At 40.8% G+C, this 15,525-nt stretch overlaps 1 protein-coding gene across 1 annotated transcript in view; it reads right to left on the bottom strand.

Annotated features, from left to right (window-relative positions):
• Positions 1 to 740: 740 nt before the first annotated feature.
• Ift80 (intraflagellar transport 80) overlaps positions 741 to 15,525 on the bottom strand; it is an 86,587-nt gene continuing 71,802 nt past the window's right edge. Inside the window, exons 19-20 of the mRNA XM_060378415.1 lie at positions 6,761 to 6,884; positions 741 to 1,551 (exon numbers count right to left, since the gene is read on the bottom strand). Coding sequence (XP_060234398.1) covers positions 1,441 to 1,551; positions 6,761 to 6,884 — 235 coding nt within the window. The 3' untranslated portion in view covers positions 741 to 1,440. The remainder of the gene's footprint in view (positions 1,552 to 6,760; positions 6,885 to 15,525) is intronic.

Consider the following 15,525-nt stretch of genomic DNA (forward strand, 5'->3'; position numbering starts at 1 on the left):
TACAGACCTACTTCATTAATTTTTTTATTTTTTATTGTGGTAAAATATACTCAACATAAAATTTAAAGTTTTTTTTTTTTTTTCAATGCAGTTTATTCAGGAACCTTGAACAATCATCTGACCCTGGGGAAAGCCAGCCCACAGCTTAAATAGCCTCTGGGTAGCCAACCCCAGAAATTTAAACTTTTAAACATTTTTTTTCTTTTTAAACATTACATGAAATTTAACAATGTAGAAAACATGTAGAACATATAAGTAAATTCCTCAGATTTCATAAACTGAACATACCCTTGTATCCAAACTTTGACCAAGAACTGAGCAGAAGAAGAAAAGGAACATGGGCACTTCTCTGAAAGAACGTACATGAGAAATTACAGTGGAGGCGAAAGGTGATTTTCCCATGAGCGTGCATGCACTCCGTGATGCACCGACTCCGGAAGAAGCTCGAGGACCCTTTAGAAGGACGCCTGTGTTGCTGTGAAGACTTTGTGGACTTCGGGATGCACTAAGGCCAGCCAAACAGGCTCATCAACTGAGGAGAGTTCTGAAAACAGACTCCAGGTCTTACTGCCTAGACACTGGCAAGCCAGAGAGGACTGAAGAAAATAAAACCCCAATCTCTCCTCCCCCGTCCTGCCCCCACTTTTTCTGTTCCGACGGGAAGAACTTGCTTATCCTAGCTGCCTCGTGGAAGCACAGTCTCAAGGACCGACATCTGTGCTATGTTCACTTACTGTAAGTCTTCCAAGGCTCACCGAGTGCAGCACATGTCACAGTTCAGTCCTCTCATGAGAGTAATGCCACTGCACGTGAGTAGCACACGCTTTACCTCACTGCCAGCTGAGGAGCGGCTGACTTAGTCTCAGCTTTTGCTATTTCAACAAAACTATCAACTTCGGTGTACAAGAGTCTGCACTGTATCATTTTCCCAAACCCTTCCTCATGCATTTTTGTTTTATAAGCTATGGGGGATACTTTACAATTTACAGATCAAATAGAAATTAATAATAACATACACTGTAAATAACTTGAGTTTATTATAAGCATTAATAGCTATTCATACTGAAGAACCAGAAATAAGGAAATGAAAAAAAAAAAAACTGGAATGTAATCAACACTACTCGGGCATAGATAAGCATATACAAATATTTTGTTAACTATTAGGCTAGAAAAATATAAATGATGGAATTCCATCATTTTTGTGCTTAATATTCCTGAATGTACCTTAAGTAGTAAATACACAGAAAGTGCATTCAATGATTGAAAGATAATGTCTTTTTCTTTCGACAGTGCTGGGGATCAAACCCAGGGCCTCGTGCACGCTAGGCAAGTGCTTTGCCATTAAGAGACAGCACGAGCCTTAAAATCATGCCTTTTCTTAAGCAAACAAACCATGCACATCTTTGGTAGTTTGAACCAGCTCAGAGGTCACCATGGAGCTTAGTGCTTTAAGCCCACATTCTTGCTGGACTGGCCACTTGATGCTCGGTCTCGCTCTTTAGTAATTTCCATCTCAATCTTGGCTTTGATTTTCTCCCAGTCTATTTGGAGCTACAACAGAAGGGAAAAGAGAATCTCGCTTATATCCTATGTTTTTACTTAATCCCAGGCAACCCAGAGTAAACAAAAACAGAATATATGACTTCCAAAATGCAGACAGAGAAGGTCATAATGAGAAGTACTTCTGAAAACCCAGGAGATCAAGAGAGCAATTCGAGCATCAGGAAGACTCATAGTGATTCCAAAGACCAAAATTCTGGGCAGCTCTTTACAAACCACCTGTCACAGAGCCTCAGGATTTTGCACAAGAGCTCAGGGATTATGTAAAGAAGCCACCCTGCTCTGCTCCCAACAAAAGCAAACTCGGCAGGCAGCACCTAGGGTGTGGGTGCATCGGCCCTGCTCTGGACATCTCATAAGCAGAGCTTCCATTAGAAGCCCAGCTGCAAGGAAAGACAAGGGGATGTGGCCTCACCAATGGCTCCATTGCGGCCACTCTTAAAGCGACAGACAGAAGGATGTTACTAACTGATGAATGCCATCAGGGGAAGCAGAGGACAGGCAAGACGGGGGAGGACACATGAGCATAACGGAAGACTTTTATCTTTGCTTCTCTTTTATTTACGATGAGGGCAAGTCTGCCCTAGCCTAGACCTTTCTATCCCTTCCTAAGTTGGTTAGATTTGACGTTGGGAAAGGACTCCTCTGGCCCTGAGTTCTATGAGCAATTTGTTTAGTAGGAGTATTTTTTTCTTTAGAATGATTTATTTATTTATTTAGGAATCTACTGTTAAACAAATTTGGAGATCATTTATTTCAGAGTCTGAGTTTTCTGAGGCAAGACATGGGAAAAATTGGATCCTGACTAGGCTTAACTGTGAAATAGACCCAGGGCTCTGAGACCCAGTAAGGAATGAAGAGGGTTTTACTTCCACAAAGGGGTGCTGAGTGACCAGCAGGAAACCAGACCAAAGCAGTACCTACCGCTTGAGCATACTCATCTCAAGACACTGAGAGATTAGCTTAGTCTTAAGAGAACTGCATGCCTATTTTGTGCTACTAGTATTTTATGAAATCATCTGTTTCTCTTTTAGTCCAATATGCTATGTCTGTCTAATTTTCCATTAAGTAATTTGTTGATATTTTGATGACCTTAAAATAATTGTAATATTTATCTATAATACATAAGATAGACTGGTTAATAATTAATAGAATTTCTTTTAGCCTAGAAATAACTGTTTGCACTAAGAATCAAATGACAGCCTGCTGAAAAGCTGAGCAAATGTTAGATTATTGAAAGAATGATTTTCAACCAGGCCACAACTTGTTTAAATGGCAACGCACACATTTCCTTGTCTAACAAAGAATTTGTAAAAAGGAAGACAAACTTTGCTGACTGCCTTGGCCTTCTGCCAGCCTTATGCTGCCTTACACTTCTTTCTCTAGTCAGTCACAATACGATAGGCACCTGTGGCAGCACTGCACCGGCAGCCGGCCTGCCAACTGCATGGAAGACACCATCCATACTACACCGGCAGCCAGCCGGTCATCTGGACGGCAGACACCATCCGGTACTTGCTGAAGTGCAAATGATTAGTCCTAACCACAAATATGTTTAACAGTACGTTTAGATCAGGGTGCTTGTTCTCTGACAGCTCCAAGTGGCTTCTACATCAAAAGCCATACTTTCTACTATCTGGAGTGGCAAACTATTTGGAACTTCTTATTTTGATCCCTAGTCAATTCTTAGTCACGTAAAAGCAGTTAAAAATCCATCTCTAATAGCTCTCTGTCCAGTACCTAGCTTGCCTACTCTTAGTAAAGATCAGCTGTCTACTTTATTTTATTAATTTATTAATAAAATTTATTAATTTTAATTTTATTAATTTTAATTAAAATTTATTAATTTATTTTTAGTTATAAACATTGAAAGACTGAATTCTCCTTATTGGAAATGACTGGCTTATAAAACATTTTGCAGAATTCAACAAAGTATAGTGTACTTCATGCCAAGATAAGCTGCCTACTTTAATGGAGAGTAAATGAATTTGCCTGATTCTCCATCCTTATACTCACAAACTTGTCATCACCCTGTTTTCCTTCTGCCTCAGGCTAGGCTAACCTCTTCACATATGTCGCTGACCCCATTTCTCCTGACTCCTCTAGGACACTGCCTTCAGGACCACATACTCAAGTCCTTCTCTTCACTGACTTCTGTTAATTCTGTCTGAGCATGTCCACCCCCACTTCTTCTCATTCATGGCTCCAATTCTCAATCCAGAGCACTGTAATGTGACTGTTGATCGGCCACACTTCAGAAACTTTTGTTTAATGTGAAGCCAGGAATCAAGCCCAATGCCTCGTACCTGCTAGATTAGGGCTCTGTCACTGAATTGTACCTTTGGGCCTCGGAACCTCTCTAAAACTATCAGCTGCTTTCCATTCTTATCCTGTATGCCTCCTGGCTCAGCACATATCTAACACTTGCTTATGTCAAGCTTGTCCTACGTCCAGGGTTCAATAATGGATGAAAACATTACAACCCCTATTTCAGAGAGAGATAGTAAAGGCAGATCATGGTGAAAGAGACAGGTAAATAAATGTTTTAAATGTGTGAGTGGGGTTTTGAGAGCAGGAAGGAGACAATGAGTGCCAGGTGTGATGTGAGAAGTCACCTGACAATCTAATTACTTGATGAATTTCTAGGTGTTTTTCAAATATAGTGATCAGAGAAGTTGATGGCCCTGAAAAGCTAACACTAAGGTTTACAGTGATGGGTGCATAACCAAGAAAGGGAAGAAAAAGGCCTTGAGATAGGAGCATTCCTGGAACCTTGTTCACCACAACCATTGACATCTCTCCTGTCACAATGCACCCTATCTCTCTTCTAGCTTCTGTTCCTTCCAAATTTCCCCTCCTATAAGCACCTTAGATGATGTCAGGAGGTCCACTTTTTCCCTCAACTCTCCTAAATTCATAGTGATATAGATTTCTGTAACAAAGGACAGATTAACAAGAGAAAAAAAGCCAGTTTATCAGTGTGTGCAGTGTACATGGCTCAGGGGAGCGTCATGGAAAGGTGACTCAGAGCAGTGGCTTAAAATTGGCTAATATAGCACCTTCACAGAGAGAGAGAGAGAGAGAGAGATATGGTAAAGAAATGCCAAGACAAAGAATAACAGCTTTTGGATTCCAGAGATAGGAAACCAAGGGAAGGTAACAAAATGGGAACAAACTAATGGAGTGAGGATTGGAGATTCATCTTTCTGGTGCTGTCTCTGAGCTGATTATAAGTTGTCTTCAGGAGGCTGCAGCAGTGGCTCAGCAGTTAAGAGAGCTTTTGCTCTGACAGAAGATTGGAGTTCAGTTGCCAGCACTCACATCAAGTGATGTCACTGACAACTGCAGCTCCAGGGGTCCGAATGCCCTCTTTGACCTCCACAGGCACTTGGATGTGTGTGTGTATGTGCACTCGTGCGCGCGCACACCCATACACACATACACACATACACACACACACACACACACACAAATAAGTCTTTTTTTTAAAAAAAATTGTGTTTAGTAAAGCAAAATTTCTGTTTATCCTATGTTCTGGTAGAAAGGGCAGAGAACAGAACTCTTCCTCCATGTTGTTAATGAAACATATCTATTCAGTTCTTAGTTCTAAGACAGTATATCTGGCTATAATCTTGCCAAAATAAATAACTATGGATGATAGGTTCTGACTAGATTATAGACCCATATGATATCAGAATATCAGCAAGTAGATGTCAGCCACATGAGCTATTTTCCCTACGGTTAACTTTTACATCAATAGTCAGAAAATTTTAAGTAACTTTTTTTTTTTAACTTCTAAAAATACTATTCTGTGGTTTTTGTTGTTGATGTTGTTAACTTTCAAATGGCATCTGTGAGGAAGAAAAGATGACTAGAAAGGATATCAGAGAAAATCAGAGTAGCCCGTTACAAAGTGGCCTGCTTGGGGAAAGAAAACAGGGAGAAAACCTGTGGTTTTGGCTGAGGTACCACTTATAACTGAACTATTATGCTTTAGCAACTGCTAAATAGTACATACAGCAAGAAAAAGAAGATAAGGATGCTAAGATTTTGCTATTTAAAATGTAATTTTAAGCTGGAGATGGTTCAGTGGCACCTGATAGTCTTGCACAAGACGCAAGCCTGGTTCCCGGTACCAATGCTGGGCCACTCACAACTGCCCACACACCAGCTCCAGGAGATCTGATGCCCTCTTCTGTCCTCTGCAGGTACTGCACTCATGTGTACCAACCCACATATCAATACACATAATTTAAAATAAGAATATTTTAAAATATTAAAATAAACTAAAATTTCATTAAAGAAAGGGCTGCATTTTGTGTGTGTGTTTTCTCAAATGGGGGAAAGAGATGTAAGAGTTAGCTTTCTTCCTAGATATTTACATTATTTATCTAAACATGTCAAATAGCACCAATCTCAAGACAATGATTATCATAAAAACTAATGCTAGTTATTAAAAAACAAAATTGTCTGAAGAGTCTAGGAAAAACACCACAAACCATGAGTCTAATAACTCATGCTTGTAATCCCAGGCCTCAGAAGGTTGCAGCACAGGACAGATGTTCCAAATTTGAAGCCAGCCTGCGCTAAATAGTGAGCTCCAGGCTAGTTTATACTATAGTTAAGTCTCTGTTAACAAACAAACTTTGACAGCCAAGAGCTCAGACAAACTAAAACTACAATCACATAGTCACAAAATCAGATGACAGCATCACAAGAGAAAGAAACGATGCTTTTAGAGTATAGGTGCAGAGCAGTGGCACACACCTTTAATCTCAGCACTCAGGATGCAGAGGAAGACAGATCTCTGTGAGTTTGAAGGCAGCCTGATCTACAAAGTGAGTCCAAGACAGCCAGGGCTCTGTTACATAGAGAAAGCCTATCTCAAACCAACAAAGCGAAACAACAAAAATAGAGAAATTAGAGTACAGCCAGGTGGTTGTGATCACACCTTTAATCCCAGCAGAGGCAGAGGCAGGCTCATTTCTGTGAATTTGAGGCTAGCCTGCTCTACAGAGTAAGTTCCAGGACAGCCAGAGCTACAAAAAGAAACCCTGTCTCAAAAACCAGAAGAAAACAAAAACAAAAAGAAGGAAAGAAAGGAATGAATGAAGTAGAGTAGGAACCACTTGTCTTTTGTCAACGATGAATCTTTTATATAAGGTGTATGTACTATTATAAAACACTGTATAATACTTACGCCTTCTGCATATTGCAAATATCGTTTATTAGTTTCCTGTTTACCAAATGTCTCCAAAAACTTCTGGCGATAAGCAAGAACTGTGTCAACATGGGTTTTGTATTTTACAGCCAATTCCAGCGCCCTACAAAGAGAAAAAACATATCAGCAACATTGCTGTGTGTAAGCAACAGAGGTGTGCTGTCAGAGGAGGACAATGACTGTCATGCTGACCCACAAGTCTGGAAAGCCATTTCTGCTTTAGCCATCTTTGTATTTTTCAAAGCCCAGGTGAGAACTGACTCCTTGCTGACCAGCGCCATGTGTACACATACAAGGTTTGACTGCTCTGTGTCATTTTGTACACTATTAGGCTAAGCACTCATACATGTGCTGCAGAACCTCCACTAGCCTATACATGTTTCCATTTCCTCTGGTGAGTCCTGCAGAGTACATATATGAAGAACACTCAACAAAGTTTTGGTAAATCATCATACAATCCAACTATGTCACATTTTTATGAATGTATAATAAACTTATGAAATTAAAAAGTCATACTACTATATCAAATTAAAAATCATTTAAGAAAGATAATTTTGATATTGGAACCAGTCTGACTGTTCTTTTTGAATCTTGGAAATGGCATGCTAGGCTGTTAAGGTGTCTCAGCAGATAAAGGTATGTAAAGGTACTTGCTACCAAGCCTGATGACCTGTCTAACTCTTAGGTCATGCGTGATGGAGAGGACCAACTTCCACAAGTTGTCTTCTGACTTCTACCCATGCACATGAGTACAAATTAATTAATCAATTTGCTAAATATAAAAATTTAGGGCTGGAGAGATGGCTTAGTGGTTAAGAGCACTGTCTGCTCTTCCAGAGGTCCTGAATTCAATCCCCAGCACCATATGGTGGCTCACAACCGTCTATACTGGAATTCGATGCCCTCTTCTCACATGCAGTCATACATGCAGATAGAGCACTCATACATAAAATAAATAAATAAAATTTTAAAAAATTAGGGAAAATGTTAAAAAGTCGTTGAAATTTTATAATTCAATCAGTGTATCTAAAAGACTATATTATTTCAAAATAAGCCTTTATTTAACAGCAGAATTACTAAAAAACAGTAGCATCACAGCAAAGAGACATGGTGATAATCTACAAGGAGTGAACGGATCACCTCAGCCCAGGCTCCCGTGTAAGTCTGATGAGGGCTCAGCCTAGCCAACACAGTGTCCAGGGCTCACAGGGCTGGAGACACGGAAAACCAAGTGGAACATATGTCTCTGCACTGTTGCTGTCATCTTGTTTTAAGGCAAGGCTAACACTCACCACAGTAGTCAAAAGCACAGTAAATCTCACGTTCTCACATGATCTACTATGCCGTGACATGACCAGGACAATTGTGATTTATCTGAGGCAACCACTACAGATCTGTTATTTTAGATGAAACAAAATTAGTATTTTGTAAGTTGTGACTCTTTGGTATTAGCCAAACTAAATACTATCTTTAGAAAGAATTTTGAGGGCCAGCAAGAGAGCTTGGCAGGGGAGGGAATGGTCACACAAATCTGGCAACCAGTGCTCCAAGAGTGAAGAGAACACAAGGGTGAAGAGAACCAGTTCCACAAAGTTGTCCTCTACCCTCCGTGTCTGCATTGTGGCAGTGCACCCCTGGCCATCTCTCTCTCTCTCATACACATACTAAATTTAAAAAATTTAAAGTATTCTGTATTGAAAATTGATATGCAATTGAGCAAACTATCAAAGACAACATAAAAAATATGAGTGTAAGTCAGTAATACCACAAATGGTTACGCCAAAATGAAGAAATATAACTTCTTATAGAAGAGACCAACATAGCAGCATATGCTATCTATTACTGTGGTGGTTTGAATGGCAATGCCCCATGATCACAGATCTGAATGCCTGATCACCAGGGAGTGGCTTATGGGGAAGGATTAGGTGTGGCCTTGTTGGAGTAGGTGTGGTTTTGTTGGGGGAAGTGTGTCACTGGGAGGGGGCTTGGCGGTTTCAAGAGCCCTGTCCAGGCCCAGTGGCTTGCTCTTCCTGCTGCCTGTGGATCCAGATGTAGAACTCTCAGCTACCCTCCCACACCACAACTGCCTGTGTGCCTCCATGTTCTCTGCCTCGACAAAAACAGACTACACCTCTGAAACTGTAAGCGGCCCCAATTAAATGCTTTTATAGGAGCTGCTATGGTCTGTCTCTTCACAGCAACGGACCACTGGCTGCCATGGATTCCCAGAGTCCTCTCATTTGAAGTCCTTCTGAGAACAATGAGTCAAGCGGATGGGGCTTGAAGTGAAGAACACCAAGCAACAATGACGTGCCAAAGGCTCTAAAATGAGCAAAGGTAGTCCCCATGCCTTTTTCCTTCTGACCCTCTCAGCTACCCAAGCCCTGATCCTGGTGAGCTGTGTGTCAGAAGAGACTGGTGAATCAATCACACTACTGGCACCTTGCAGTAAGTGACAGGCTGGGTCATCTCGCCTGCAAAAGTAAAAGCAGGACTTACAGGCAGCCATTCTGTACTGGGGCTTCTCAAAAATTCTAAGGAAGTAATTTGGTATGCAAACATCAATACATTTAATTATGCAGAAAAGACAATGTAATATCCAATTCTGTATTCAGAGGTTAGGTCCTGAGTATTATCTACATTATTGTCATTACTATAATAATAAGACATGCATTAATTATTTGAAAAGTAATGGCTGAAAGTAAACATTTAAATATGTGCTATTTTAAGTATTCTCTAAATGCACACACACTGGGTAAAAAATTGTTTCTCTACCACATTTAGGAGGGAACTTACTTCAAATTATATAAGGGTTTTGGGAACAGTATGTCTCTAGTTTTAAAATGGTTTGGCAACCAAACAAATGTGACATTAGATTCTAGGGCTGGAATAAGTCCATGTATTTTAAATAGGAAGAAGTTATATAAAAAGATATGATAACTTCTAAATATGATCTTTTGCATAACTTGAACAAATCAAAAGCACTTTATATAACTGGTAGAAGATTAGAAATTATTTTATTGACACTTATACACAGAATCAATGTGGTTACCTGGAACTCTCATTTCTTCCTCTCCTAACTTTAGTTTCTCAGAGAACATTAACACTCAATGTACACAGTAGACACTAAATAGATAAACTACCTCCCTACAAGCCTCAAGGCTTTGCATTCCATTGGGTGAGGTGATCTCCAAACTCATATAAAATACAGATACACAACCAGTAAGCATGTTTTTAAGCAGAGTAATGCATCACTCAATTAAAACGTATCCCCTTTTAGAGCTGGAGTTCGGGAACCTCAAAAGCAATCTAATGATCAGTCAACACTTCCTTCTGTCACTCCAGAATTAAGAGATCTAGCTTGACCATCAACACTGCTGATACCGGAAAAACACAGAAGACCATTATGGAATCATTATGGCTCCTTCTGGAAATATACATGCCACCAGCTATACATAATACTTAGGCTCCCTCTTCTCAACCCCAATGAAACTTAAACCTAAAAGGCTCTAGATTCACAATGAATTTGTAACTAGTTCAGAAGACAGACACCAAGAAGATGCAACCAACAATGTCCACATGATAGAAAGTCCTTTAGGCCCAGTTTCTTCAATGGGGAAATTATAAACAAATACACACACAAAACAAAAATATAACAACAAAAAAAAAAAAACAAAAAACAAACACAGAAACTAAGACTGTATCAACGAATCACAACATACGAGTCTTCTTTGGATCTGAATCCAAACCCTAAGATACTTATTAGGTAACAGAGAAATAACACTTATATAGTTGTTGATAATTTTTAAGTATAGTCATGGTATTATGCCTGCTAAAATCTTTTGGAGATGCACACATTCTCATGGATAAAATGTGATAATTATAGTCTGTCTTAAAAATAAGTGGTAAGAGAAGGGAGGGTGTGTGTGGAGACTGCAAAAGCTGATCATTGTTGAAGCTGACTGTTGGTGTTCTTCCAACTATTTTTATGTGCTTTTCCACAACAAAGACTTTTTCAGTTTCATCCTTTTGGTTCCTCCTAACATTTTTTTCCTTGTATATTCTAGGTAAGCTCTCTATTAACCAAGAGCTACCCTGAAGCATAGTCTTGGGGGGGGGGGGGAAAGGTGATACTACTGTGTGTCATATTCAATGAGCCCTCCACTTCTTAAAAAATGTTTATAATTAACTAAATATTTCTTTGACATTTTCATACACGTGTCATATTTCCTATTATTCTCACCTCCCACTCCTGTCACCCCTCTTTAAATCTCTTTCCCACATTCATGTCTTTGTGTGTTTAGTGACCCACTGAGTTTCACAAGGGACTTGTGTGTTACCATGGGTAGAGAATTGTTCAGCGACTCCCCATAACCCAGAACCCGTCAGTAACCTATACGAGAGCAGGAAGGGGTAAGGCCATCACTGATTGCCGACAGGTAACCACAGTTGCTGTGAGTTGAAGATTACAGTGACTGCCAAGCCCAGAAGAACATTTAGCAGTTCTCTCTTCTGGCTCTTCTGTTCTTTCTGGCCCCTCTTCCAAGATGTTCCCCCAGCCTTCGCAGGGCTGACGTAAATACCTTGTTAGAGCTAAGCACGCATCTGTCACTCTCCATTACCTTTGAAAGACAGGGTTTCTCACTGAACCTGGAGCTTGCCAATTCAGCTACACTGGCTGGCCAGGAAAACCTAGGGACCCCGCCACCTCCAGCACATGCCTGCAGGTATGCTGCTGTGCCCAGCTCTTTCACGCGGGTGCTTGGAAACCAAACTCAGGTCCTTACCTGCTTAAGTGGCAAGCCCTTTCCCAACTGAGCATCTTCCCAGGCCCACTGAGTCCTTGTCTTAAGCCAGACCCTAAAATGCGGGCATTCAGTAGAGCTGCCTTGCCCTCCTATCTGTAAATGCTCATCATATACCTGTGGCCTCGTACTCTCTATTGATAACTCTGATTTGAGAAGCTTTGATACTTCCTCAAAGTCTGGGACTCTCTTGAACTACACCTGTAAATTACACTCCCTGTAGGGCTTCACGACCATTTAAAGGCAATTTCAATGAAACAGTCAAAACTTTTGTACAGATTAACCCTTACCTCATACTCCCCACAAAACAATCCACCGCTAAGTATAGTTCCAGCCTGCCTGTGTGAAAATATGGGCTTTCTCTGCTGCTCAAAGTGTACGAATAAATGTAAGCCCTAATATCCTTTTCTTTTACATACAGAATACCTAAGCACTTTAAAAACCATCATTTGACAGTATACCTCAACTATGGGAACCTTTGTTTGGGAGAATGACCACCAGCCTAGTCCTAAGAAAAATTAGAAATATATGTGTAATGGAAGCTTTATTTCTTTGTAAACTCAGTAATGTTATGCAAATATATTTCTGTTTTAATTCCAAGTGTGAGATTTTACTTGGGCTATAGTTTGTCCATAGCTGTTAATTGTCTTGTGTGGGGCACGGCTTTTGCCAGCTGGTAACGGCCTTCCTTATGCTGTACGGAGAGGGCCGTGGTCTACGGCTCTAAGGATATAAATATGAGAGCCCAGAAAGAGAAGTTATGGTGTACAGTGTTGGCGTGTGGTGTGTAGCAGTCTGAAGAGGCCAGAGATGGATGGTGTGGCTGTTTGGAGCAGACAGAAACGCTTCAGGGCGCAGCAGCACGGAGGAGACTGCTGGCCGCATTTGGTGCTGGTGGAGATTGATACAGCCCTAAAAGAACCCATTGGCCCTAAACAACTGGGAGATGTAAAGGGGTCTGTGCCCCACTCCCCACTGATCTTCTCTCTCCTACTCAGGTTGGGGGGCTGAAAGGGAGAGGCTATACGAAACCCCAAATAAAAGAATTTAAAAACGAGCACTATATACATGTGACATAAAAATAAGATCTTTTTGGAAAGCTCACTGTGCTTTATTTAGCTGTCAACTTGACACAACCTAAAATCACCCAGAAGAGCCTTTAATTGAGGTTGGCTGTGGCATGTCTTTCTTCACTGTTAACAAAGGCAGGAAGATGGGCCCTGAATGCGTGCAGCACCATTTCATGGGTTGAGCCCTGAACTGTAGGGGTGCAAAGAAAGCTCACTGAGCAGCAAGCAAGTGAGCAAAGATATCTGTTCGCAGTTGTTCTTGACTGTGGATATAACTCCAGAGCTAGTTTCTCCCTTGACTTCCCCAACAACACTGGTGGTTTGAACAGGTATGGCTCTCACAGACTCATGTTTGTGAATGCTTGGAACATGCACTTTATGGAGGGGTGGCCTTGTTGAAGTAGGTGTGGCCTTGGAGGAATGTGTGACTGTGGAGGTGGGCTTTGAGGTCTGCTATGCCCAAGCTACAGCCAGTGCTGTACACAGTCTCCTTCTGCTGCCTGTGGGTCAACATGGAGAACTCCTCCAGCATCATACCTGCCTTCATGCTGTCATGCTTCCTGCATGGCGACAATGGACTAAACTGAAACTGCAGGCCAGGCCCAATTAAATGTTTTCTTTCTAAGAGTTGTCATGGTCATGGTATCTCTTCACAGCAATGAAACCCCAACTAAGACAATGATGAACTGTAATTTGGAAATGTAAGACAAATAAACCTCTTTCTCTAAACACACACACACACACACACACACACACCACTTTCTCCCCTAAGTTGCTTCTTGGTCAAGGTATTTCAGTAATAGAAATGAAGTTAGGACCACCACCACCTACACAGACATGCAAGTGTATGAATTAAGGCAATCAACTACATGTTATCACTTACTCTATTTTTTAATATCCTTGCACATGTTTTCTAATATATATTCTACCATATCTAAGTAGACAAATACACACATACACATATATGTGTACATATAATATATATCTCTCCCACTTAAGAGCTTTTATATTAGCCATGCTATTTAGAGTTTTACAATCAAAATCAGTGCCACAGACTTTTTTTCGGTTTGTTCATCCCTACATTCACAGTGCCTATAGTCTTGCAAATAAATATGGAAGGCATGACTAATAGCCTTTATTTAGTAAAGGCTTATTATGCTGTCACAAAGTTTGCTAAGATATTTTCAAATATAATTCGTTCAATTTTGATAACAAATCCTGAGGCTGTTCTGCCATTTCAAATACAGAGCCTCAGTAATTTGCCCACAGCTAGTAAGTGTGGAACATGAAAACAAGCCAGCCTGGTGCTAAAGCTTCCATCCCTAATCACCCAACATCTCTTGCAACCCAGGACATTTAGATGACCATGCATTTTTGCCAAAAGGCTTTTTTTAAAAAAGAGCTCTCTGAAGTATCTAAATATACCCATTGCAGTAGACTCATTAAATATCTGCTGAATAAATGAATATGCAACAGGAACAAATATTCCACGTGGTTTCAAAAATATCTGTAGAATGTGGAGATGGTGACATCTAAGTCTATTCAAAGTTTCTTGGCAGGTAATAATTACTTCCGTGATTATGTGAGTGATTCCTTGCCGTGTTTTAACATCTGTACTTCAGACCCTGAGGTTCCATTTTAAACACGGTGAAGGTCAAGTGTCGCATGGTTAGATTTCCACTGTGAAAAGATCACTCTGATTACAGTGTCTAGAACGGGTAGGAAAAGGACAGGCTGGAGGTAAGAGGAGGAGTGAGAGCATCCCGCTGGAGAACTCTGAGCAATTTAGACAAGGGTGTGACTGAAGTGAATGCAGAGCTGAGTGATAAAAACACTGATGGGGGTGGGTGAGAAAAGGATGGACAAAAGCTAAGGAAATGCCAAAAGTAACTCCCAGATTTCTAGTTTCATGCAAGTGAACAGATGAGAAGAGGTTAGTCTGACTCTGGGAGGTGAGTTTTCCTGGCATGTCTAAGGCCTGGGATTCAGTCCTCAGTACAGAAAGTCAAACAGAAAGAGGGGTTACTCTGAAAGGGGACAGAGGGGATATGAGGAAAGAAACGAATCTGCATCCAAACACATGTGCTGCCCACTGGAACCATTAAGCAGACAGCTGGGTAACGGGCTCTGGGTTAACTTCTGGCAGGACACAGGACTAGATGAGATGTTTGTTTGCATGTATAAAGTGTACAGAAGGGAGTCAGGCTCCTGGACCTTTACCTGTAAGGTAGCTTCAGAGGCCTATCATGCATGACTTACCAACCAGCTTATACTAAGATGACGTCAAGAAGCAGAGGAAAGGCAATGGCAGACAGAAGGATGGAGGAACACCCAGGGTACACTTTTCTTTTCCTCTTCTTTCTCGTCTCCCTAATGTTTAATCATCTTTAAACAAGGCTACTTGCTGAGAGTTAGTGGATCAGTGTGTGCGTGCAGTGAACAGCCTATAGGGATGATGGGAAATTTGAAGTGAACAGGAGGAAATTAGTGTGGACGTGTGGCATAAGCTTCAAAGACCTGAGAGTTTTGTAAGATTTTTACAGAAAAGTAAAGTTGAAGAAGATAAACACATAAACACACACATACAAACACATTCACCCCACTCACATGCAGAGGCTAAGAAAAGCACAGGCAAGGAAAATAAACTGTTAAGAAGCCATGTTTTCTGGGGAGGAGACAGTTTCACTTAGGTCAAGGTAGTTCAGGAAATGCTCAGAGGGTACCAGTGAGCACCACAGGCACATTTTTCTATCTTCCTGCTGTGACCCCTGCTCACCAACTATAAGTCATCTATAGCCAATAAGTGTTTAGAGCATTAGAACACTGCTAAATAATTAAGTATTGCATGGATACAAGAATATGACGTACA

This window comes from Meriones unguiculatus, chromosome 2 (genome assembly GCF_030254825.1).
Source record: "Meriones unguiculatus strain TT.TT164.6M chromosome 2, Bangor_MerUng_6.1, whole genome shotgun sequence".
NCBI lineage: Eukaryota > Metazoa > Chordata > Mammalia > Rodentia > Muridae > Meriones > Meriones unguiculatus.